This window comes from Melopsittacus undulatus, chromosome 8 (genome assembly GCF_012275295.1).
Source record: "Melopsittacus undulatus isolate bMelUnd1 chromosome 8, bMelUnd1.mat.Z, whole genome shotgun sequence".
Lineage (NCBI taxonomy): Eukaryota > Metazoa > Chordata > Aves > Psittaciformes > Psittaculidae > Melopsittacus > Melopsittacus undulatus.
The window spans coordinates 41,581,729-41,608,687 of record NC_047534.1 but is presented as its reverse complement, the minus strand read 5'-3'; the positions used below and the strand labels follow the sequence as shown (position 1 = coordinate 41,608,687).

The window sequence follows — 26,959 nt, the reverse complement described above, 5'->3', positions numbered from 1 at the left end:
GGAAAAGCCTCTGATGTTTGCAAAGATTGTATTTGATTCATCAGTAAAGTGTTCTTCCATGATTCACCTCGATACTATACATCTTTGTGATGTACAATTACTGTATATGATTCAATGTGATGCTGCACAAGTCTTTGTGATTCACTGTGCTAGACAGCTGTTTTTTATATGGCAGATCTGCACATACATATAACAATAGTCAAGTATGAGAGATAACGAGGGGCCGAGGCTCTCTAGTGTGTGTAAAACCTGTGTACAGACACCAGTAGATGAGCTGGGGAGTGCACAGTAAAGCAGTGATGGACACTGAATTTGGCATAACACCTATACAAAAAGTGTACCATCTCAGCCATGTGATGTGTTTGCATTAGTAGAAAAATTGTCTGGCGCTGAGTCTTTTGAGTCATTTCCTTTAGGCATGACTGCTTATTTTCAATCTGCAACAGCAGAGTATATGCCATTGAAAGACTGGATAAGGAAGGGTCTGGGTTGTCTCTCTGTTGAGAGCTGAGGAATATGGATGGGGGAGCTTGTACTTGCCAGTCAAGCCATCATGGAATCAGAGTGGTTTGGACTGGAAGGGACCTTAAAGCTCATCAGTTCCAACTCCCCTGCCATGGGCAGGGACACCTTCCACTAGACCAGGTTGCTCAAATCCCCATCCAACCTGGCCTTGAACACTGCCAGGAATGGGGCAGCCATAACTTCCCTGGGAAGCCTGTGCCAGTGACTCACCACCCTCACAGTAAAGCATGACTTCTTATATCCAACCTAAATCTCCCCTCTTTCAATTTAAAGTCATTATTCCTTGTCTTACTGCTACATGCCCTTGTAAAAAAGCCCCTCTCCAGCTTTCCTGTAGGCTCATTTTAGGTACTGGCCGGCCTTCTCTTCCCCAGGCTGAACAAACCCAGCTCTCTCAGCCTGTCTTCATAGCAGAGGTGCTCCAGCCCTCTGAGCATCTTCGTGGCCTCCTCTGGACTTGCCCCGACAGGGGCACATCCCTTTCATGTTGAGGATGTGTTTCCAGAAATGGATGCAGTACTCCAGGGGGGGTTACAAGAGGAAGGGTTGAGGGTGAGAATCACCTCCTTTGAGGTCATGCTCCTTTCGATGAACCCCCAAACACCGGTGCTTGCAGAGCTGTGGCCATGCCCATGCAGCACCATGCCCCATCTCCCTCCACCTGCAATAGCAGGGCCTCACTCTGTGAATTGGAAACACCTCAGCCGACAGGTCTTGCCCAGTTCATAAGTCCCTTCCTAAACCTGGCACAGTTAACTGATATGCAGGCACCCGGCCTCCGTCGAAGCCATCCCCTCTGGTCAGCCCAAGCTGCCCCAAGCTCCCTCAGCTCACCTCACACCAGCCCAGCCACAGCAGCAGACACCATCGCTAGAGGTGTGCTGGCTGTGAGAGGCCAAGGTGTCCCATTACCTACAACGTGTTGGTGACTGGTGGTGGGCACACGGTCCCTCTCGCCAGCCTCCCCTGCATCCTGGGCCAGGGCAGAGGCGCAGCCTGGGCCGCATCCACACCGGTCCCGGTCACCCATCGCCCCACACGTCAGGCCCGTCACGTCGCCCCCTGCAGGCAGGGCGCCCGCGGTGCCCGCACCCCTGGGGCGGCAGCGGCCTCGCCTCCCCCGCGGGGCCCGGGCAGAGCGCGGGGTGGCGCCGCTGCGAGGAGGAGCGGGGGCGGCGGCGGCTCCGGCTCCCCGGCACCAACCGGAAGCGCGGAGGACGGAGCGGGAGACGCGGTCGCGCCGGTTCCAGCCTCCCTCGGCGGCTCCGGGATCGGCGCCGCTCGCGTCCCGCCAGCCCGGAGTCCCTCGGGAAAGGTGAGGAGGGCGACGCGCCCCTCGCCACGCCCGGGCGGGCGGGGGGCAGCGCTGGGGCGGCCGGGGCGCGTGTGGCCGGGCGGAGGGAGGCGGCGGGCAACAGCGCAGCGCGGTCGGGGAGCGGAGCGGGGCCGGGGAGCGGAGCGGGGCCGCGGAGCGGGGCCGGGGGGCGGAGCGGGGCAGGGCCGCGGGGGTCCCCACCGCGTTTCGCACCCGCTGAAGGAACTTTGAAAGTGCTCGGAGGGCAGCGCCCGCCCGTCCCGCCGCTCGGCCTGACCTTGCGTCGCCCCGCGGGGCAGCCGCGCCCGGCCGGACCCCCCTTGAAGCGCTGGTGGCCACGCGTGGCCGGGCGGGGGTCCCGCTGACTACGCCGCTGCGGGACAGGAGACGGACCGGCGCACGGGGGTGCCCGCCGTGGTGCCTGCCGAGGGGCAGCCGGGGCGGTGGCGAGCGGCGGCCCCGCGGACGGTGCTGACAGGGTGTCTGCCGTAGGGGTGGCCGCGGGACATCGGCGTCTGGCCGGAGCCGCTGTTCTCGGCCACCCCTCCGCTTCTCAGTCGGTGTTTGAGACGTGCACTTTGAGTGCACCTGCTGCGTTTTCATGTTCTTTCGGGCGTAAAATCCCTCAGGTTGGATTTTGAGGTGTGACTTCCCCTCCGTTTTCCTTTCGTTTCGCCCCCCTCCTAATTTTTTATGTAAGCCGTCTTTTTTTCTTTAATATATATATATATTCTTTTTCTATCTTTGTTTAAGTTAGTTCCTTTCCCCCAGTATCCGCTTTTTATTTAGTGTGTGTGTGTGAGCCATCGGTTACCCCTCTATCCAGCATGCTTTGCTGTGAGTTTTAGCGACAGAGTCATCGGGAAAGCCATGGATCATTACTTTTTCTAAATTCCAGAAGCAGAAATAATTTGAAAGCACTGGATTAACTGGGTCACTGCCTGAAAACATCATAGCTTTCCGCTGGAGGCATGCGGATAGATGTTTTCAGGACTTTGCCCTGAAATTGTAAGTCCTCAGAAGCCTACTTGTTTTATCTATCCATAATGTGCTTTGCATACCAGTGGCATTGTGTGAAGAATGGTAACCCTGGAGAGCCCGGCTCGCTGACGGAGGAGGAGAAGGCAGAAACACCGACAAAACCGGGTCCTGCAGTTGTGCCCGTGCAAGGACGGAGCAGCTGTACGGGCCGGGGTGCAGGGGTAGCTGCCTCTGTTTTGTGTGTTGTCGCAGGCACACTCCTGGCAGGCATCACTGGCGAGGTATAATGTAAGCGAAGTGAGCAGTTTAGGGTTTCCCCGAGATAAAATGTTTTCTATTTAAAGTGGAGCCTTTAAACCCTTCAGTCTCTGCCATTGACACAGCTTGAGTCGAAAATAGTTTGTTTCCTGAAGTACTCAAACTGTTCAGGCTGAGTTGAGCTCTTTTTTTCCGTAACAATGGTTGTATAAATTCAAATAAAATTAGAAGTGTTATTAATGGAAATTATATGGAATTTTTAGGTTCTGACAAAGGACAGGCTCAAATGTTGTTGCTCCTGTAACTAAGGTAGGCAGAGTCATGCGTGCCTCCAGTCTCACCATCTTCAGGGCTGCTGCTCAGTCTGGTTCAGAAAGTTGAGGAATTGTAGGGGTTCTTGACTTTGTTTTAATTTATTGGGAGGTTAGAACATTAGGATATATGTATGTAAGTTGGAGTTTGCATCTTATTCATCAGCAGTTCATTATATGCTGATAGGATCTTGTATTTATAAAAATGTATTTCTTCTGTATCACTTGTAGCTCGATATCACTGTAACTCCTTTCCTGTTTTGTGTTTAGACAAGACAGTAGTGACCCATGTTTTGGCATCAGATTATTTGGGGTTTTTTTTGTTGTTGTTGGCCTTTTTCTTTTTTTCTCTCTTTTTTTTTTTTTTAAGCCTAAATATATATGCTGCTGCAAAAATGCAGGTTGATAAGCTCAAGGACTGTAGGCCATGTTGGATACAAAGGATGATTTGGGTCTAAAAATGGATGGTCAAAGATCCTGAAAGCAAATGAACTGTTTTGCCAAATAAGGAAACTTGGCACATTCAGCTGTGTATTTTAAGATAGCACAAGTGTAGTGTGCTACTACTTTATTGGCAATATGTTGGCAGCATGCCTTCCTGAAAGAAGCTCTGAATCCTGCTCCATGGAACCATGCGGTGAAGTGAGGGCAGTGAGTTTCATGGTGGCTCCCTTTAGTAAATTACAAAGGGTTTTTCTGAAGTAATTGAACATCGAGGCAGCGTCAGGTGCATGTGCAACATGAGGGATGCAATTTTCAGTGCTGCAGCCACGCACTAAGCAAAATATGAGTTGCATTTACTGTGCAATTTGTACTAAGTTCTTTCTTGCCTCCTGTCTAACTTGTAAGTCCCTCTGTACTCCAGGAACAGTAGCTGAATGACAAACAGTAGAGTCTTCCGGCTTGTGCATGGAGTAAAGCAGAGAGTTGGGCATGGCAGCACTTCCCTTACATTGCAGACTGTTTGGGGGATCTGGAAGGTGCAAATGAATATGTTGGGTTCATCCAGCATCACTGTGCCAGGATGCAGGGCAGGGCAGCCTGCAGCAGGGTCAGTTTGCAACCCATCTGCTTGGGGGTTCCCTCACTTTGGAGGGGTCTCAGGGGAGCAGCAGTTGTGGGACCTCAGCAGAGTCCTGGGAAGGGAAGCCTGGGTGGGTTACTACTCTGAAGTGCTGTAATCACAGCAAGCCGTTGATGGTGGATGGTTTCCTACACTGAGCACTTACTGCTGTACAAATCTGAGCTTGTTTTGGCATAATAGGCTTGTTGCAAAGTGACTCTGTGTAATAGATTCCTGACATGCCAAATACTAATGTTAAATAATAACTTGATATGTTAAATACTGCCAAACCTGTCTCAGGTCTGTTTCTTTTTGATGTGAAATGAACTTTTAACAGTATGCTCAAAGAAGCTACTATGAGGAAAAAAAAAAGACACAGGAGAAGGTGGAGATGTTGTTGCAAGATTACAAGCTCATGTTAACCATTAGAAATGAAATAGAAAAAAAATTCTTCCCCTCCCTCCCCCGACTCCCAAGCTCCCATAGGAATAATTGAAATAACCAACAATTGGATAATTTCTTGAAATACCTGTTTCTGATCTGTCACATTTTCATTTCATTGACAACAAGGAACAAGGTCAGTCGACACAGCCTTCCTTACTGCTACATGAAGACAGTAGTTAAACACTCAAAACTGTTAGTGAGAACGGACAGTACTTGACACCAAACCTTAACTATGCTGTGTGCCTGTGTGTGGGGGGATTGCTGTAATGCCCGCAGCCCTGAGCCCTGTTGCAGAGGACTGCTCCTCACTGCAATGCAGAGAAGTGCTGTATGTTGTTGAATGATGCGCTTTTTTCAGATGCAAGTGTATGATTATGGAGTTTAATGAAATACCTGATTTTTTTTTTCTTAACCAGTGGTATAAACTCTGATTGTTAAAGATCTTTTAAAACAGGATGACAAGTTAATAACTGTGTGTGGATTTGTCATATGCAGTTGTTACTCTAAACAGTTGTTTTCTTAAACATAACAAAGAGATTGATCTGTCTAATTGTGGAATAACTACCTTGCATCAGAAAACATGGAGTGATACTTAAACAGGTCTGTTCTGCCATCCAGAAGGAGCAAATGTAGACCTAACTTAGGCTATCATTAATTACGGATCTCTAAATGAGAGTGTCCCATGTGAAACTCCTCTAATTTCTCTAAAGAGAGAAAAAAAGCACCAGAAGAACCCAACACAATGTATTAATTGCTCTTTAAATAATATTACTGTATTGGATGCTGGTGCCTGCAGCTGATTGCTGTAGATAAACTTGAAATTGGGAAGTTGTTTAAAGAATGAACAGCAGCTCCTGCAAATGCTTGTGTGCTGGGCACTGCACTATGATTGCATGAATGTTTAGGTAAAGTTTAGGTAAAGTTTTAAGCAGCAAGGCAGACCCATCAGAAAGTACTCACTTGCATTTATCAAGTGTCTGGCGTACATGTTGTACCATCTTGAGGTCGGTTTTTCTGTGAAATCTTGGAGTAACATCTTGTTCTGTGTTAGCCTCTCAGAATTCGACTTTACTTGTGTATATGGATGATTTGGTTCTTCTGGATGAACAATAAATTAAAATGATTTGACAGCTCTTCAGAACGATTGGATTCAGATAGAGAAGGCCAGAAATGTTTGTTTCCTGCGATGTATTTTTCTTTGTGCTTGGTTTTCTGTTCCTTCTGTCATCCCAAAGGCAACCATCTGTTATCAGCTGTTCACGCTTTCCTGTCAAAGTTATGGTCCAGTCAGTGCATATGCTTTTGCCTATGAGTAAGGTTATTCTTCTGAATAATTCTGTTGTCAGTAAGGAGATTATTCACTGGAGCGTAATTATCCACGTGCATAAACGTCTTCAGGGCTGTGGCCTTAAGTTGTTAGGTGTCTGGGTTGGGAAGCGGACCTGTTGTATTTGTCTATAAAGTGTCACATACGCGTGAGACAGCATGTATGTGGTGTTAACTTGAGGCAACTACTGGAGTAAATGAGCTGGAGTAATCAAGGCAAATGAGCTCCTGTTTCTGAAGATGTCCAATTGAACAGTACTGGGAAAGAGCAGAAAGTTAAACCAAGCTTTGCTACCCTCCTGGTTTACAGGAGTGACCAGTTTCCTTTCTCTTGAGCTTTCTTTCAAAACAATATGTGCAGTGCAGTGCAAAAGATAACTCTGGGATGGCAGGAAACCTAACAAGAACAGCAACCAGGTTAAAAAAGAACAAAAGGTCAGCAGAAGAGTACAGGTACTTGTACTGGGGAAGGAGCCAGCAGGGTACTGGAAGAAGGAACTTTATTTTATGTCACATGCTGGGGAAAGAGCATTCCTGTTCCCTCCCTGAGAGTTTTGCAGGCTGGTTGTCAGTAAAAGGCATGCTTGAAGTCTGCTCCCTCCTTAATGTGTTGTCTTCTGTAAACGTAGTAAAGTTGTTGTGGTCTGGTCAGCGCTTGCCTTTACCCTCACAGGTGATGAATTGATACAAAACAAAGCAGGCAGTTTCAGAAAAGGCTCTGTTATCTCACGCAATATGTAGGGAAAAGTTGGTGTCTTCATTTCTCATTGGGAGAATAGCTGCAACCAGATAGTGCCAGAAATTTCTGGTCAAATGATACCTCACAATTTTAATCAGATTAGCTGCACAGTCAGGAGAGCCAGTGAGGGGGGTTAGGGAATGATGTCCATATTTGTTACAGAAGGGACTGGTGTAAAGGGGTTTCGGGGGTCAGCAGTGCTAGTTGTATTACAGATGCATTTCCCAGCACCGGGCAACACATAATGTATAGACGTCATCTCAAAACCCCCTATGGATTGGAGGCTTCAGGACAATGCAGTATGCTTTAGTACAATAGTTATACCAGTATAATTGGACATAAAATCAGCAATTCAAAATCTCTGTGCCTTTTTCTAACTTGTTTTATTCAAATCATTCTCATTTTATGCCAATAAGTTTACTTTCATTTATTGCAAAATTAGTGGAAGTAAACTTAGTTTAAACTGGTGCATCAGAAACAGTCCGGCAGCAGGCTCGCAGCTGGTTCTGGAAGATGCCCTATCCTGCAGGCCCACTGAGGACCTGAGGCTTTCTGAACTTACACTATTAAAAAAAAAAAGAAACCTGAAATTACTCATTGTTCATGCATTTAGGTGATAATGTTCTTGAAATTTGCTACAGCGTAAGCTTTATTGCTGTGAAATCCCTGAGAAGGACGTTCTGTTCCCCTTGCCGCAGACATGGGATCATCTCTTGAAACTGCCGACACCGGTCTTGGCACAGGCTGCAGAATTTCACATATTGTAACCCAGATGAATTACTGCGTACTTGCACTGTGTTATAACATGCAAACAGAACTGAGTCACTCCGGAAGAGGCATTTACCATGGCCAGGTTTTTCCACATCCTTGCGCGAAGCACAGCCCGGCGTGCCGGCAGCGCGGGTGCGTGCTGCGGTGCGGCTGCCTGCGCGCCCTGTGCGCGGCCATCGCGGAGGGAGAGCCGGCGTGCCTGGCGTGCCTGAGCTCCGAGGCAAGCTCATAGCGGAGAGCAAGTTTCCCGTCTGTTGCTGTCCGGAGAAGGCAGCGACGCGCCTGCCTTTCCCAGAGCCGCTTCCAAGGTGTTCGGGAAACGTCGGTATCACACTGAGGAATACTTTTAGTTGTTTCTGTGTCCCAGCTGCTCCTAATAGCCCGTGCAAATCACGCAAACATTTGCGCAGCCTGTTGGAGTGAGAGTTCCCAGGCCTCCTCCTGTGCCCTGTGGATTTTACTGTAGCATGTTTATGGTGATGGTTCCTGGTTTTGGGGTGTCTTGAGTGCTGGTAAGAAATTCCATAATCCGTGGAACATACGTGCTAATGAAAGCTTTTCTCTTCGCAGGTTTTGCAGTGGTATATTTTGTCATTATGAGATGTCGTCTACCAGTGCTTCATTTGTGCAAATTAAATTTGATGACTTGCAGTTTTTTGAGAACTGCGGTGGAGGAAGCTTCGGGAGCGTCTACCGAGCCCGATGGATCTCTCAGGACAAGGAGGTGGCTGTAAAGAAGCTGCTCAAAATAGAAAAAGAGGTAAGAGTTTACTTTTTCAATTCACTGTGCTGCAGAAACAAGGACAGAAATTCTTTCCTAGTGTCTTCTGTCTGCTAATTGAAGTAAACTACCTTGGGCTTTTTATTCTTCTAATTACAAAACCCTGTAACTGGATGATGTTACAATAAAGACATACTGAGGGGGCCGTGACCCAGGGTGTCTCTGATTTAAAACGTTACTGTTTTACTCTTTACTGTCCTGCCTGCTTTTCTTGTCTAGCAGCTCCTCTCTGCTCCTCTCTGAGGAGGAGGAGAGATAGCTGCACCTGTGGAGCTAGTAATTTCCCTTTGATACTGCTGGGCATGTTGCTAGATAGGAAGAGGTAGTGTTCACTTTCTGCCTGCTTCTATTTTCTATCTATATGTGCACTGTAGGCTTAGCATGTTGCTCAGCGTTGTCTCTTCCCTGCCTGCTGCAGGTTTTGATCTGGGGCTCCACTAGCTCTGGATTAGTCATAGCCACACTTCAGCTTGGTCTCATCTTGCAGTGCGGTTTAAGTCTAGCTATTCTACGAGTCATCTTCCCTCACAGTATCCTGTGCACCTGGAAAGATGGACAGGTCCTTGGCAATCCTGTGGGAAAATGCTGCACCCTTACCAGCTAAGGTTGTTTTAAGTGGTGTTTTTATTTTTAAAAAAGATTTTTAGGTTTGCCTAAAAATCCTCTTGACCCTCAGCTGTGTACAGGCCTGGCACAGACACAGTGTAGATGGTCCTCACCATGCTCCAGTCTGCCCACTGGTCTGATGTAGCAGCGGGGAGACACCAGTATAGTGATGAAGAGCAGTTACTGGACTGCTGTTCCAGCATGACTATATCTAACTTGTGTACAATACCCTCAAAGGTGTTTTAGGAAGGCAGTTATAAGCTGGAGGACAGCAGAGCAGCTGGAGGGATGATACACCTAATCAGACACCAAAGTTCCTCCACTGCTTCTGCAACCAAGTTAGCAAGATTATGTTATGCTTAGTGATGTGATGAGTGTGTGTGACTGTGGTTAAGCAAGCTGCTGTCTATAATAATGTGGGAGAATCTCATTTTTACAGGATGATTGGAGATTTATTCCTTCTGTCCAATGTCAGTTTGTAATGTTCTCTTTATTTTTACTATTCGTTCATATCAAAAGATTCAGAAAGACAACTAAAATCGATGCTATGCAGTGTTAGTAATGCACTCTTTAAGAAGTCAGCTGACTGACGGATCTCATTAGTGGCCAGTGAAGTATCTTTATTGCATAGTGTATTTCTGGTGGGATTACACAGGAGTGTGTGCTAGACCTGCTGCTAGCTGCTAGCATTTTTGAAAGAAAACTTAAAACCAGTACTACTACATCTTGTAATGGAATCAATCTCAGTGGAATGGGAAATGATGGAGAAAGTAGGACAGTCGTATGTAGTGCTTGACACAGTTGGACTATTTTAACAAGTTTAATTTTTTTTTTAAACAGCTAAATACAATGTTCAGCTTGTAGTGACAAGAAACACAGGCTGTGCATTAGGAAAATTGAACTGTATGCTGGAAAGAATTTAGTATAATTTAAGGGTTTATTTAGGGATTAATGAAGACTTGCAGCTCATTAAGAGCTCATATCTTGGTACTGTTAGGCAAATTAGGTTACTGCCCTTGCATATCTAAGTGAGGATCAAGGCATTTGTAAGAACCAGGTGTGCTTTTACCTTGGCATGTGGCTCTGGGAAAATGGGTGTTAGGCAGTAGGTGCAGACCTGGTTCTCTTGTGTTTAAAAGAATGTAAATGAACCACAGGGGCAGCCCAAGGGGGACTGCAAAGCAAAAAGAGTGGAGTCAGAGGGCTGTGGGGGTTAGTTTGTTAGAATGGGGTGATGAACATCATCCATCAGGATAAGCTGACAGGAGGGGAGCAAGTGCCTTCCACCACAACAGTGTATTTTACTCTGGAATGGTCATTTTCTGCTTAAACTAACAAGATGGGTTATAGCTGGGACCAGTTTGGTGTGGGCACCTTCTCTTTTCTGGGGAGGCAGCAGGGAGGCAAGTGGTGATGCCATAAGTAAGTCTAGCAAATTTTGCCAGAACTTGTTTGTCAAAACCATAGAGAATTAAAAAATAAGAGCTTGTTTGCAAAAATTTTGTTTTCATATGGAGAAAATGCTAGTCTCGTTTAATCTAGTGCAGAAAGTTATTACAAGAACTAATGGTTGGGATCTAAAGCCAGGTGAATTAGAATGGGAAATAAAGAACAAGTTATAAGGAGTGAGGATGAGTAACGCTTGGAGCAGACTACAAACAGAAGGAGCAGAGATGGAGGATCCTTTCCATCTTTTCATGTCTGCACATTGGTATGGTTTGGGTTTCTTTGACAATTGTTATTGTTAAGTTGTTGAGCTCAAAACAAGAGCAGCTTGCTGAAATATAGTGGCCTGGGATGTACCAGAGGCTGGCCTCTGTGGCCTAGAAGTCTCTTCTGATTCTTACAGCTGTCAGTCTTTATATATCTAGTATGTTTATCTGTAATGATGGTAATAATAAACATCTGTGACTGAACTGCACTGAAAGTCATGGTGAGTCAATGGCTTTTCTGATAGCAATAGAAAAATAACTTGCCGTAACTGTATGTGTCTGTGTTTAGTAGATAGTTGGATGGTTTGCATTTAGTCCGGAAAAGTAATTATTACTTTCTTGCTTATTTGAAAGGAAGTGTCATTTTAACTCCATGACTGGTTGTGTTGTATTTCTGTTAACTGCTGCCAGTAATCCATAACAACTGATTAAAAAGAAAACAGAGGAGAGTGGGGAAAAGCTTGCTCAGAGGAATTTCGTGCTAGCAGAGTCCAAAGGCACAAGCCAAGTCAATAGAACTGTGGTATCATTCTGCAAATATGTTGTATCTGTGTTTAATTTTGCTAAACAAGCCAATGAAAACCAGCAAAGATCTTGGAGGTTTTATATTAGCCAAGTGGCTAGCAAGTTCTAACATGTTAAACAAAGCAATTTTTGTTTCAGTGTATAGCAGCATATCATACTAAAATATGTGCTCAGAAAAAACTTACAAATACTTGGGAGAGTGTTGCTCAGACAGATTTCTTCGAAACTCTTTAGAATTTGAGAAAAGGGAAGACCTCTGCAAGGCATTAATTTTTTATGGAGAAGCAGTAAAATGTGGCTGTATGGGAGGGGGTGTGTGTTTATGTGAATAAAATACAGCTAAGCAGATGTGCAGAGAAAAATAGATGTGCTGCAAGGCTTTGATTAGGGTATCAGATCTGAAACTCTGGAAAGACTTCTGATTAGGTAAACCATAGGAGTGTCTTGAGTGATTAAATAACAGCAGAACCAAAATTAAATTGACATTTTACCATCTACTCCAAGCCCTTTAGCAGTTTTAGTTTTTAAGCAAGGAACAGGAGTCCCCTTGTGAATTGTTTTATGGAAAAATTAAACTATCAGTGTGATGTTTATGGTGCATGTGGTGGGAGGTGAAAGATCTCTTGTAGTAGGATATGTGCTTGCTCCTTTTGCCCTAAATGACAATTACGTGCATTCATTGAGGAAAATCGTGTACCTGCTACTCAGGGAGTTATTTGGTATTTTTGTGAGTGATCTATATGATACTGGATAAGCCTGTAATTTGACTTCCACTGAAATAGATGGGAGAGATTGGGCCCAAAGGCCTTATTCGGCAAATTGCGTGCAGTTCTTTTGACTCCGTTATCTTGAGCAGATAACTGCTAGAGTGAAATGTTACAAACATTGGTTTATTCCTTGCCACATTAGTTTTTCACTGAATAGCACTCACCTCCTTCAGTTGTCTGTACATCTCTGAAGTTCACCTGCTCTTTGTTACTGCTTTTGAAGGCTGTACTTTTGGTGGCTGGTTTTTGACAGTTGGCATCCGGAGTGTGGTTCTTCACTGGAAGATTTATTACTGCCAGAATTTTACCAGAAATTTGAATTTAACTTTAATGTCACTGTTTTTTGGAGGTACTCCATGATCTATGAACTGCCTCGATGCTATTGATGGACAGCAGGATTGTATCTGATGTGCTTGCTTCAGCTGTCAGAACCATGACGCTTAGGTACAAGATTGTTTGGTTTCATGCAGTACAGCTGTCCCTGGATTCCTTCAAAATGCTGGAGGTGGTCTGTGCAAGCTGCAGGAGAGTGCTGGGGAGAAAAAAAACCCCAATAGCATGTAATTGTAATCTTACTGGGAAATTCTTCTGGTGAACTTACACAACTAACTTGTAGATAAAAGACGTTAAATTGAGCAGGATTAACTGTGCATGCTTTGTTCAGTCATGTCTGTGTGATGCATTTGAGTTTTACGAGACTCAACAACAGAAACATGTTTTTACTAGTTTTGATGCTCTATTCCTGAAGGCCTGACTACCGTAGAAATTAATTTTGTATTGTCAAGTTTACATGTATGCAATACATGTGCAGTAAGCTTTAGGGGATCTTTTAATGCTTCATAAAACTTTTCATATGGAATATAAGGTAGCTTGTTCACTTACTTGATTTTATGCTCCACTTCTGAAAGGGACTGTCCGGAAAACATGGATTGCACCCGTGCCTTCCGAAGGGGATGAGTTAAGTATAACCACATGCATGTCACTGGACTTACCTCACTCATGTTTGTAGTCCTAAAAGAGAGCATGTGGTATTTTTAATGTGGGTCATGAGAGTAGGGACTGGGAATGACTTTCAAGAGTAACAAGAGAAAAACAACAGAGTAAAATAGAGCAAATCAAACCAAACCAAACTGAAATTGATACTTATCTCTGACAGGCCTAAAAATAGCAGATGTTCTTTTTGCAGTTTATAGCTGGTATGGGTGCTTGGGTGCCAGCTTGAATGACTCTCCACACTGGGACCTGACTGTAATGAAGGTCAAGTTTGATGGTTTTTTTTATTATCTTACTAGCTCTTTCTAGGAGCTCCTACTCCCTTACCCCTCTCACGTCTGAGTCAGCAGGTATTGAGTGATTCAGGTAACAGCTGCCAGGAAATGGCTGGATTTACTTGGTTCCAGCTCAAAGTGGGGAGACCATAAACCCCATGTTTCCAACCCATGGTCCTTTGGTGCAGGTGCTGTTGTTAATGAACAGGGAAGGAGGTCTTAGACTATGTGCTGTATAAAGGTACATTAGGGGTTACAAGTTAAGTATATGAACTTCCCAGAGATATCAGTGCCTATATTGGGAAATTACAGAGTTTACAAAAAAAGAAAGATTGTATATCCCTAGAGTAAGTGATCTCATGGGAGCCCTTCCAACTCCGTATTTGTTTGGAGAAATATTGCTGTATTTTGTTAACAGCTAATAGTGAATAAAATTTCATTTATTATACTAGAGGGGTGTCTCAAAATGCCTTTGTGTCTAGTTTATGGAGTGGTTATCTTGCAGAGTTTTCTGTATATTTTTAATGTTTTGGTAAAGAAAATGGCTTAGAGTACTCCTCTTGGTGCTGACAGGGGTATTCCCAAAAGGTATCAAGAGGGTACTCTGTACCCTTTCTAAACTGTGAAAGTTGTCAAAATGGGTTCAGATGCTCCAACTGCTATATAGTCTATGTCGTGCAGAATAAACTAGTTTTGGATAGCACTAAAATAAATCTCTGAATGCTTTTGAGTTTGCCCTACTCTTGACTTTTATTTAAGGGATATTACTTTATATTTTGTAAGTGAATATCATGTTTTCAGGTGTCAAGAAAGTCACTGCCTTAGATTTTCTTAGTACTTTGTATACAACTGTATCCTAAGTGTGGAAAAACAGGCTTTGAGTTCATTTTGTGGTTTTAAGAAGAAACTTTATTCCCCTCCATCTCTGCTCCCCAGGATTATCTCAGAAATGTAGCAGTGCAGGCACAGAATCATCCATGTTTGTATTTTGCTACATTTTAGTGTAGCTGATTTTTTTACTTGTGTATTTAAACATTTTTATACCAAGTTTTTGATTTGATGAGTAACGTCTTTCAGATTTGCTTCATGTAAATAATGAGCATTTGTATTCTGAGTTGTATGGTTTACTCAGTTTTTTTCACGAGCTTAATTTGAGATTCTTACTTACGCAGACTTCTGTATACGCTTTCTTTTAAATCAAGCCAATTTTGGCTTAAATTAAAGTAGACATCAGCTTCAATGAAACTGGCGTGTCAGGACCTGGACTGGCAATCTGTGGCTTCAAAAGTTATTTTTGGCCAATTGAGACATAGTGACTGTCAGCATTGTCAAATTAGCTTGCCATGAATGAAAAGAATTTCACAAGTGCTGGGAATCTTGCTGAAGCCATACTTAAGAAGTTACCCTCTCCTTTTTTGTGTCAGCTAAGCCACCAGATTTTGTACTGAAATTGTAAAGGTTTGAGTGCATATGGCCTTCTGTTGACTGGTGGGCAGCTTTGCACAGTTACTACATAAGCAAGCTTGATAAACAGGTAAATTAATAAGCTAAAATGCACCAGGTTTGCTTCTTTTCACTTGGCTCTTAAATTGCCCTAAACTTTGCCAGCGTGAAGCAAAATTACCTTATGTGTGCGGCTGGTCAAGAACACATAGACAGTTGCCATAGCTTGATTGAGGTACAGGAAGTTACCACCATGTGCCTGATCCCCTGGGTTAGGAATATCTCTGTGAGGTTTAGACCCTTTTACCTCAATTATCTTTAATTCTGTTTTGGTGTTTGGTTTTATTTTCAGAAGGTGCAGCATGTGCAGGTGAACAAGTTTTTGTACCAGTTTCCTGCAAATTATGAACAAATTTTGTTAAGAATAGAGGGGAAATCTGTCTCTCTTGGTTCTTTAGAAAGCAGTCTTTCTTATTCTCTTTGCTATCCACGATGTGCAGCCTATTAGGATATTGTTAAATATCCTTTAGTTTCATAATTAAGTTTAATTCCATCGCATATAGTTTTAAAAATTATTCTGTCAATCTACTGCAAGTTTTTGATAGCGGGTTGCTGGAGTTGCCAGTACATACTTAGCTGCAATTATGGGCATTTTCCTAGTTTGGGGATTTTGTAGTTATTTATTTATTCTTTATTTTATTTTGCTGTAGATAATGTTTCCTTTCTGTTTCTTTTTGCATGGGCTCAGTTATTATTTATAATTTAGAGGAGAGGCTGTGTTGCTTATTTCTCCATGCCAGCAACCCTTGACATCAAAAGGCAGCTTTTTTCTTTCCCCTCCCACGACATTCTCTGACCTTGAGCTTCTGTTGAAGTGATCAGCTGCAAAATGGTATTTTGGGATGTTTAAGATGTGCTGAAGCTTCGCTGTAGAAGCCTCATGGATATGGAAGAGATCCTTTTCTCTCAAGGTGGTGTTTTAGGCTGTTGTAAGCCCAAACAGATGAGGATTAGTTCAAGTCAGTCTTTTCTCTATATTTAGTTAATTATATAGTTTTCTTAATACAAGATTACAGTACAAAATCACATGTCAGGTGAGATTTAATGGTAACTTTAGAGTATGGTAAGTGATTGCGTGTTAGAGTCTCGAGTGCTTTGAAGGACAGCTGACAATGTAAATGCCTGTGATCTGCAATGAAATTTGTTGGTGTTGCAGACCCGGGGGGCTCTTAATGAAATAATTTACATTGACTGCAGCATCTGAATGACAAGTTTTTGTTTCTGATAATACCAAAGTTGCTGTTGAGGTGTGAGGAGGTATTATTTGAATCTAACATAGTTTCTGGCTTGTTACACACTTGTGTGATGGTTCAGATGAGTTCAGGTATCTGTGCTGGAGTTGATGTGATCTGAGTCTGTGATCATTGGTCTCACTTGGAAGCTGTTTTTTCACAGGTGTGTTCAAAGTTGAGCATGGGGACCACAGTCTTTGGTCGGGGACCAAGCTACTCTTCATGCACATGGTAGCAATGGAATTTTGAACAACATGTTTTGTCCTCTTAAGAGGGCGGTAAATGCTCAGCAAGGCTAGATGTGCTGTCTTTTACTTCCTTTTTATTTCCCCTCCTTTACGTTCCTCTTTGGACTGTGCATGAATTGCATAATGGTCTGGGATGCAATATTTCATTGAAAACGAAGTGGAAGAAGAAAAAATAGATAAATAAAAAATATCCTAAATTAAGGGAAATATCAAAATAAATCTTTTTAATTGTAATCATGCAACCAAGACTGCAAAAATAATTTCACATTTACCTATTGCCACTTACTAAGGTGCTGATAGAGAAAGTTTCCTTTTTAAGAGGACAGTGTAAACAGTCATAGGGAAACATTCCGACCTGTTTATGTTAGCTGGAGGCTGCAGAGGAGCCCAGATAGCAGCTTCAGCCTTAACTCTTTCTCTCATATTTAGTTAATTGTGCTAACATGCTGGGAAAATGAGGCCAATAAAGGCTTTTCTTATCCAGCTGCCTCCAAACTGTCCTGTTTGTTTAAATCTGTTTCATCTGTTCAGCTACGGGGAAAGACTCATATTCGCAAATGCATGTTCATTTATTAGATTAATGTTTAGTGAATCTACATTCTGCATAATTTCTGTTAGAGAAAAGCAGCTCTGCAGGGAAACTGGGTGACTGGAGTAATAGTGACAGTTTCTGTGCCTCCTCGGTCCCTTCTCCAGGGTGACTGCCTGAGCCTCTAGCACACAAGGGGGGCTCCTCTGCTACCTCACCTCCTCAGTGAAGTAGTGCCTGGCCCCTGCATGTTGCTGAAAGGGGATACTGCCACACGTCTTCCACTTGTCATCTTCTGCCTCTAGTTGCTAATTTATTTTACTCCAAAACTTCTAAAAATTGAGGTTTCTTATGGTTAAATATTGTAAGCAGAGGAAATTAAAAATCGTGTCATGATGCACTCCTGGACAAATATCTGTGTGGTTTGTGTACTGGACATATAGTGAGTTTCCAATAGCTGCTTCAAAAATAAGCACAGTGTGTAAAAACCTTTGAGCTGCTGTAGGAGAAGTGAGGGAGCTATTGGTAGGCACAGGAAGACAACATGACATTTCTTTGTATGAAGTTCACCTTTGGAAGGTGGAAAACCCGAAAGGCAGACATGCAGCTTGGGTGGGTGTCAGCTTCCCAATGAAGGCTGAGGCTCTCTGCAGATTTTTACCTGGCAAAGGCAGACTCAGAGAGGTGGGTAGGCTGTTGTTCTGGAAACTTGCTAAAATAACCTAGTTGCTTCACCCTTGAGGGAGTGAGTGACATTTTCCAAGAGGATATGTTTTCCTCTTCCTTGGAAGAATCACAGAGCAGAGAAAACGTAGTGCATGCCTGTGTGCAGTTAGGGGCAGGGGAAAGCATGGTAATCACTTTTCATCTAATCATGTAATAACCATTTTAGTAATGTCAGATGCATTTGAGGCCATTGTATCAAAGATGATGGCTTAGAAGCAGTGATTGGTGGTTTTCCTTTTTGGTGAACTGTATACTTGTTATCTCATAAACCAAGGAAAAGTCTTTTTACTTCAATCTCTGTGATGTGTCCGTGTGTGCTGAGGTACTGTATGTGATAGATGTACGTAGCGACAGGGGGATAAAATTTGGAGCTGCTGAATTGCTCTTTCTTTTGGATGTTGTCTTGCCTGTACCCCCTGTAAGAGATTGAGAGGGTCCAAAAACAAAGTGCAAAATCCAGAGCCCTGCTCATTAGGAGCACATGTTTTGGAGTTCTGCTCTTAAGTTTTGCCTTTTCAGTTGTTTATGTGTTTGTACCAAAGTCTTTATTGTAAAACCTTGTCTCTAAGCCTGTGTCTCATCTGTCCTCTGCAGAAGTTGGCAGTAATGTGGTTTCTGGCACTGTGTCCCAAGTGGTTTACTCTGTTCCTATTGCAAACTGCTTCCCAGTTAGTCCTACAATTCTGGAAGGAGTCCTGCAATTTTTCGCTGGCTGGGAATAAAGCTTTATCCTCCCGGGGTAAACAAGCATACTGTTGTTACTTAATAGATTTGAAATCTGCAGTATGAAACCTCATGCTTTTTTATTACTGCGTTTCTGTGCTATACAGTGTGAGGGGAGCAGTTCCCTGCCTGTTGCGGCTGTTGCTGAGGTGAACGGTGCTAATGGGGTGCCTAGCTCAAGAAATTCAGGGCAGGTGACACTTGATGCTGTAACTGGCATTGGCTGTTAGCTGTAGTGACATGGTTGTTGTCTTGAAACTGACCTGAGTTCCCTTTTTGGGAAGGAAAAAACCTGCAGACCCATTTCAAAGAAAAGGGCAGCTGCTTTGTTTGTCTTTTAAAATCTGTATTTCTGCCTTTTTGCTTGGTCAGTGTTTAGAATCATTAAAAAAGTAAACGTGATATGGGGACTGAGATCCTGCAGCTTGAGCTCCTTTATAATTACATATTCAGCTACAACCGTACAAAGGAAAATGAGAGTCCCCTTTCCTTTATGTACCATATTTCAGTTTTCCCCTAGGTTTAAATTGGCATTTTGGACTATGTTCACTGGAGAGCCACTGAAGAGCTTATCAGAAAAGGAAGGAAACAGAGGGAGGGAAAGAAAGATAGATTTCCAAATGACAACCTTTTGAATAGGACAAGTTCAATCCCTAAAACAAAAAGTGGAATCTTTTTTTTTCTAAATAATGTGCTCTACAGTCTCACCTCTCATCTTGAGAAACATGAAAGAGCGAGTAAAAGAGATGACCCAAATCACAGAGTTCCTTTGAAAGAAGAAATTCAGCTGTTTTGAACACTTACAATCAAAGGAAGTGGTTTCCCTAATTACATGAGCTATGTGAAAGCTCTCAGAATAGCTCTTCCACCCCAGGATTCCTTGCACTTTAGAAGTTTGCATAAAAGCTCACATGGAGAATCAGATGCAAAGTGTTTGATTCAAATTTTATTAGGCAGTAGCGAGCATACATTCGTATCTGGGTTTGACAGCTGGTTGGGTTTGGACCACAATCCTGGGTTTGATGGATTTCAGTCCTGTACTTTAGAATCTTTCATTCTTCATGTTCTCTGGTGAGACACCCTTTTAAAGAGAAAGATGGAAATGAAAAAATGGAGAAGGGGTAGAGAGGTCCTTTGTGAGCTTTCAATTAAGGCTTCTTCACCCTGATTAGGCTGTTCAGTGTTGTGAAAATCCATCCCTGTACACAGCTTTTAAGAGTGAGGAATTTTGCTTCTTCTCATTTTTTTCAAGAAGCTCTATGTGTTAAAATACATATTTGAAGGAACTTGGATCTGAATTCTACAACCTCAGTATTATTCAAGCATCACTGTTTACTTCAACCTATCAATATTCTGAATTCGATAGAGACTTTGAACAAAAGAACAGTGTTTTCAGAAGGCTGTTAACACCTTGTGCTTTCTTTCTGTACATACGCAATAATAATAATAATAATAAGGTATGTTAGTCTAAACCAAACAGATAATATGAAAAGATGCACGACATTTCTAAAGGTATAAGATCACTGTTCCTCAGCATTTCCTTTCAAAAAGAGTTTTGGTTATTTGGGAGTAATGGGAGCAAGCAATGGCGAAATTTAAATATAGGTGCCTAAAATTAGACGCATCATTGACCCAATTGAATTGCTGAGTTTTTTCCAAATTTTGGCGAAGTAAGAGAGTAATTTTATTTTTGCTCTGTAGGAAATGGCTTCATTTCTCAAACAGTTTATTAGCTAAAAATGTAGTCAGATTTTTAGCAAGAGTTGCGAGCATTCATCACAAAATTGTCTGTCCTGAAAGTGCTGAAGAGAGGTATCTAATCTTTACCTAGCTAAAGCTAAAAATGATTCTTCCTTTGAACTAGCAAGGTGCTGTCCTTGAGGGTACAATATAGAATAATTAGTGGTTGAAATGCTAATAAGTAATGTTTGCAAGGTTTGCAGGAATATGCAAGACCATTACAACAGTAATCCCCAAATGGTCTTACGTTCTCCACTCAGAGCCAACTACAGTGATTATATCCAGATTTGCTAAAGACAGAGATAATTGATGAAATTGGCCGTGAGGAGAAATCTTGAAGTCCTCTAAACTGCATCAACTCAAATTCAAGAAGGAAAAAATGCAGAAGGGTAATGATTGCATTCCAGATATATAGAGTCAGCCAAACCCTCTTTATAGTAACACTGAATACTAATAACAAGATATTGCTAACTCTACAGTTCCTTCCAGACAGAAGGATGGACTTTCCCTGGAGTCAGGGAATTGTCTCCTAGAAGTGAACAACTTCAGCCAGGCCAGTGGTGTTGCAAGTAAAATGCACAGCACAGTAGCAGAACATGTGGAAAGGGAGGGGAATGTCATGTAGCCATGTAGCTCTCAGGGTAGAAAAGAGTTCTGGCTGTGCCCTCTGGACAGATATGTCTCAAGCACTGAAGCTTTGAGATCAGTATTGTTAGAGGATGATTTTGCTTGGACAAAGAAGAGTGCTTAAAGTCATCCCAATCTTGCTTGGTGTGAAGGTGGCATGGAAAATGACATTTGCTCCTTGGTGGGAGTTGATTTCTTCCTACATGTAAATTATAATGGTGCTCAGACAAGTTTTTGCACACATCTGGCAATGGAAAATAGAAAACTGTGGTATACGGGATGCTGTTATTCTTCCACACCAAAGGAGATATTGCAGGTTTGAATGTGCTCTGTGACACTTCAACAGCACAATTCATGGTGGTGAACTTTGCCAGTCTAATCAATGTTGCACTCAGAGTATAAATAAAACAGTAATTGTGCAAGAACTTTGGGAATTACTAGAACAGGAAGAGATGCAAATTCTTTCTTTCTGCTGTGCTCCAATTCAGACTGGAATCACCATCAGCTGCAGCATGATGCCTCCTTTTCTGCTTTTCAGGTACAGCCTGTGGAAGAGAGGTTTCATTGGTACACTGCACGACATGTCCCCAGTCCTGAAGTGCCTTCGGGCTCATGTAATACAGCTTTCCAACTTCCTCATTGCTGTTTCATTTATTGCAGGTCCTCGGGAAGCACTGTGCAGGGTGATAGAGGAAGTAGTGCAAGTCTGTTGTTTTGTAATCGCAAAATAGATGATCTCCATTTCATAACTGGTCTTAATTGAATTAAATTATCTTAATTTAATTAATTAATTAAATTATCTTAATTCGCCACTGGGAAACATGTGTGATGTTCCTCATGGTTATTTCTGATGTATCTGGGATTTTTCTAATAAAATGATGGAAGAGAAAATTCAGATTAAGTGAGAAGGTGCAGATTGCTGGTGTGGAAGTAGAAACTCACAAATGGAGAAATGCCAAAGCTGGATGTGATTGCAAGATGTTCGTTCCCTTTACATGTTTACCCTGAAATATATTGTGGTTATGTAGTGGATTATTATTGCAGTCATGTTATTTTTGCTTCCAACTGTCTTCTATTTACCACTTTTACTGCATTCTTCTGGGTTTGTTTTTCTGCTCATATGCATGAGTTAGAGCGGTTCTCAGAAACATGTTAGGGAATGAGAATTAATGGCATGTGTGATGCTGTGTTTTTTCCACATTTACACCTCTGCCTAGAGGAAATGCTCCTGGCTTGCATGTGGTCTGCTCCACGAAACCATTGCAAGGTAGTTGGAGCAGATCTCAAGCTTTGCATTCTCAGTTTGGCTCATTATTCAGTTTTGCTCTCCTGCTGGTTTTGAATCACAAAGCCAAGGTTGCAGCACAGACATGGATAAAAGCTGTGGTACCCCTGGTCATTCTGTTGGAAGTTTGGGGCAGGAACCAGCTCAGGATATTACTGTTTCACTGGAGAAAACCAATGGGAAAATTAGGCTTTTGACTTAATTTGGTATCTTGTGTTGGTACAAAAACTGTGCAAGCTTTCTGCTCCTTGTAAGTCTACTGTTCATGGAACTCAAAACCACTGCGTTCATAGGATACCAGGTCACTATGTAATTGTTCTCTGTCACTCTTCTGGATAGGTACTTCTAGATCTCCACTTTGTACAGAATTCAGAGATACTAGTAATCAAGGTATTGCCTTTTTTAACAATTTATGTTGAAGCTGACCGCTTGTATTTTCATATAGATATGATGTTAATTTAAGAATTAAAGGGTTTTATTTCTGATTTTTTTTTAACAGCAAGGGTTAGAAATGAAATAGTTGTTACATGTCTATGTAAGCAGAGTCTAGATAAGATGAGTTCTGTGTACAAGGAATTCATCAAAGAGAAGTAAGGGAAATGCTGAAGTTGGAAAGTCGAAAATGCGTATTAAAGTAATACTAATTTAGGGTTATGGCACTAAAAGCAGTTTTTAAATATTGCTAGCTTTTCTGTAGGGTTTTTATTTTAGATATTATTTTCTTGGAAATTTTTTGTTCCAAATAAAAAAAGACAGAGGTGTCATGAAGGTAGCCTGAAAAATCCCAAGAACAAAATAAGCAGTGGATCTACTTTACATAAAGATAAAATTTCAGTTTTGTCTAGTTTCATTTTTTGACCATTGCTACCCAGTAAGGGTAGCATTTGAGCCAATTTTCTAAGTAAAATACAATTTTCAGTCTTAGACAAATAGTAGCTTTTCTGAAAAGCAAGTAAGGAATTTGTGTCCTCCTGAAACTAGTTTTGTTGGGAATGGAGACTGAACCGTAGTGGGCTAGGTGTTAGTGTGGACATAGCCAGGGAGCTGCTGTGAGGTCTGTTGTCCTACCTGTTGCTTGATGATGTGCAATACTTAGTTGGAGAAGATGCAACTCAGATTTTGGTGGAGTTGGAAGTCCTGTGTTTCCAGAGGCTGTTCTTGCAAATCTCAGCAAGGTGAAAAGGAGATATGGCTGTAACCTGAGGAAGGATGCTTACTGCTTAAGTCATGATAAGGAGAAAGAAGACTTGCTAAGTCACAAGAGACAGCTTGCTGCTCTGGATTCAGGAAGGAGGGTTATCTGTCGCTAATACATGGTAAATCCCAAATGGGAAGCAGATTCATCATGAGAACTTCACCATGATTCATGGTGGATTCTTTGAGCAGTTGCACATAAAACCATGATATGCATCATTCAGATAATGCACAGCATTAGAGATTGAGATTATGGTGATAAATTATTTTGTGACCTAACACATCTTGTGTGTGAGGGAGCCAACACTTCTTGTGGTGTGCGGCTTTCATGAGGGTGGGCTTAGCTAGTCTGGTTGAGGAACATTTTCTGGAATTATAAAAATCACTGGGATTCCAATGAGAGGGATCCCCATCAAGTGCTGTCCCTATTGTTCGCTACAGTAGGTTGGGTTTATCTACTCTAAGACAGGCTTAAAGTGAGTAAAGATGACAAATTTTTTTCCTTGGTTAAATTACAGTTTTCACGATCACGAGTGAGAAAACAATTTAGTGGAAAGCTACTTTAGAAGAGGGGATCAGCATAGTATAGCTGCTGCTGTCTCTGCAGGAGACACCTTGGGAGGGGATTGATTTTGCACGTCTATCGTAGAATGTCTTTACAACAAGGTTCTCATGAAAGTTACAGCAACTTTGATTTTGGAAATAAGTTCCTTGAGCATATTCCCATTTGTTGGGTCTGGAAAGACTGAGGTGTTGCATATTAGCCATGATACTTACCTGTGGAGTAAGTAGGGAGGCAGAAAGTTTCATATTTTGTTATTCCCTTGTCTTTTAGATGTGTTATGGGTTTTGTTGCTGTACTCTATAGTCAAACCAGATTTGTGTTCAAAATGATTGTGAGTAAATGGGAAAATGTCCCAACATTGAGAAGAGAAATTATGATTGCTGAAAATAAACTGCTCTATAGGAGCTCAGGTATTTCAAGCCTGCTGTTTAGTCCACTCGTCTGTTGTTTCTATTCAATTGCTGGTATTGCTTTGCTGCTGGAGGCAGCTTCTTACCTCTAAATCTTCCTGAATGAAATATTTATAGTATTGAAGGACCTTGCTTATTTCTAAACTCTTACACCATTACAAATGCATAGTTTCTGTGTATTTTGATGGGTTTCACTAAGTGCAGATAACACTAGTGAAATCCAAACTACTCTTCTTGCTCTTGGCAGATCTCCTTTTATCAGGTACCTTAATATTAAATGCTTATATATTCTCAAGCTGAATGCTGCCAAATGGAATGTTCCTGTGGGATATGTTTGGATACTGTGGAATTCTAGCTGAAATCTGTGTTAAATGAGTTATTTGCCTGTGATCTTTGTGCCTTTTGGTTAGTTGAGTGTTTTTTAGTTTTGATTTGTTTTTTTTGGGGGGGCATGTGGTAAATGGCAGTGCAGTTGTAACTCAAGATGTTGGTTTTGAGATTAAACCTTCTGTAAGGATTTCCTGCAGAAAGTACACTTACTTAATTTTATCCTAAATATCACAGCTTCTGTTAAAAGTCTCCTCTCACCAACAGCAGGTTTTGAGACCCCTTTGTGAGGAAGACCAACACCATGATCCTGCAATTGATTGGGTACTGCTGGGTGGGCTCCATGTGGCTGTTGTATTGGGCTGGTGTATGTCAGCCCAGGATCGAGTCAGTTAGCTTAATCTAACTTACTGTATAAGGCAGAGGGTCTGCTGCTGCATCATAAGGGCTAATCTGCCTGTGATTTTTGGAGGGACAAGCCTGCTTTCCATGAGCTGGCAAGCCTTTACGGTGTCTTGAGGGGCATGTTCCAGATTCACTAGATAATGCTTCTGATCCCATAGCCTTCGAATTATCCTTAAAACTGCAAAATTATATGCAAAATTTGCCATAAAAGGTTATAGTGGTGTATAAAACTCAGTATTATTTTCAAATGGTCAATATCCAATACATTTTATTACATGTCCTGTAGAGTTCCTTACCTTCAAAATTACTCATATGCATTTTCTATTGCATTATGCAAATGAAATATTTTGAAATAAATTACGTAAGATGGGGTGAAGCTGTAACAGCACGTAATAAAATTATGTCCATATTCTTTCAGCGCAGTGTGTTATGACAGTTTAACAGAATTGAAGTGCCTTGGTAATGTGCTTTTTCTTTCTTTCTTCATGATTGCAACCTAGAAGTCAATACTAGGTATTTAAAGTACCTGTTTCTACCACAGGATTTCCAAAAATAAGAATTGTGTGGTGATATAAAGCAGATTTAAAATCATAAGATGATTATGTAGCAGTAAGAACTTATTGCTTTCCCTATTATTTCCACTTTTAATCTCTGAGACTTGTAATGGTGTAGGACATAATTTTGGATGCAAAGTTGAGGCTTTGAAACATGCTTAGTCAAAATGCTTAGGAGTACATGTTTTGTGTGTCACTATAGATGCATTTATGAGAATTTAATTCTGTTATTTGCAGAAGTGTTGGTGGCATTAATCTGAGAATGTAATTTAACTCTTCTGTGTGGTTTATGAGACAGTATCCTTGTAACACCAAATATACATGGATGTCTTCTAAGACAACAAATGCTGGCAGAATTTTAACTTGTTAACTGGCTATAGAAAATAGCTTTTATTTGGGATAAGTTATCCTCTAAATGAGTACTAAAATAGAGCTCCATCTTCACAGGGCTTTAAGTGATATTCAGCCGTAGTTTAAAGGACTGTGATTGCCTTCTAAAAGAGGTGGTAACTCATTTGTGCTGGGAGGGTGCCCACAGCACTCATCAAAGCATGTGATAACTGCTTATTTGCAGCTAAAAGATCTCACTGAGAATTCTTTGGCTTTGCTGTGTTTGTGTGGTTTTCCTCTTGCCTCGTTAATATCAAAGACAGTTTAATGAACATTACCTTAACTGGGTAACATTATGCCTTGCTTATTGTTAGCCTTCTTCTTGGGGACCCCAAAGCACAAAACCTTTCTAAGTTTTTGGTTCTTTTTTTTCTCTCAAAACTTTGAGGACAGACAAAACAATAGGCAAAGTCCTAAATTTTATTTTGTATCTGGTGGGTTTTATTTTTGATGTTCAGAACTGTAATAAAGGCGTAACAGCCCTGCTGTGTGATTCTTACTTGTAGTTTTATATTTCTACAGTTCTTTAAGTATCCCTTATTGCATATTGGGAGGATCATTTGTTAGCAAAGATAGAATGGTAGTTACCTAAGACTGTGGCATGATAATAATATAGAAAGAGCTAAATTACGTAAATTGTTTCTCTTTCTTGCTCATTAAGAATTGTATTCAGTGTAACTTTCAAAAGAACAGAAACAATGAAGTAATAAAAATTATCTGCTTCTGTCAAAACCTTAACGTGATTTAAAAAGAATCATCATGTGAACTCATACTGTTTACATTAAAGCATGTAAAACATAAATATTTTGTGGAAAAGTATGCCTTTTTTTTCTTTAATGCTTAATGATTTGTCAACATTACATCAAAATAAAACCCATAAGCCTGTAGGATTCTGAGTGCTTTCCTAGTGTGTTGTAACTGAACTGTAGCTTTAAATGCTGATTGTTTTAGTGTTATGTCTGTAAAATGATGGTTTGGGTTCATCTGTGTAAAGAAACGAGTGTATCATAAGAGACATCATCCCTTATTAGATATCAGTGAATTCACAGGAAAGCCTTCCTGAGATGCTGAAAATATCTGATACAGACTGCATATAATTTTGAGCAGGG

The 26,959-nt window shown here is 41.8% G+C and overlaps 1 protein-coding gene across 5 annotated transcripts in view; it reads left to right on the top strand.

The window, feature by feature from the left end:
• Positions 1 to 1,704: 1,704 nt before the first annotated feature.
• The window catches only part of MAP3K20 (mitogen-activated protein kinase kinase kinase 20), a 92,795-nt gene continuing 67,540 nt past the window's right edge, over positions 1,705 to 26,959 (top strand). Inside the window, exons 1-2 of one of the 5 annotated variants that reach the window (XM_034065388.1) lie at positions 1,705 to 1,840; positions 8,304 to 8,493. In XM_034065388.1, coding sequence (XP_033921279.1) covers positions 8,335 to 8,493 — 159 coding nt within the window. In that variant the 5' untranslated portion in view covers positions 1,705 to 1,840; positions 8,304 to 8,334. Of the gene's footprint in view, positions 1,841 to 7,852; positions 8,059 to 8,303; positions 8,494 to 26,959 lie in introns of those variants that run through there. The other 4 variants (XM_034065386.1, XM_031052177.2, XM_031052175.2 and 1 more) reach the window with 4 other exon arrangements.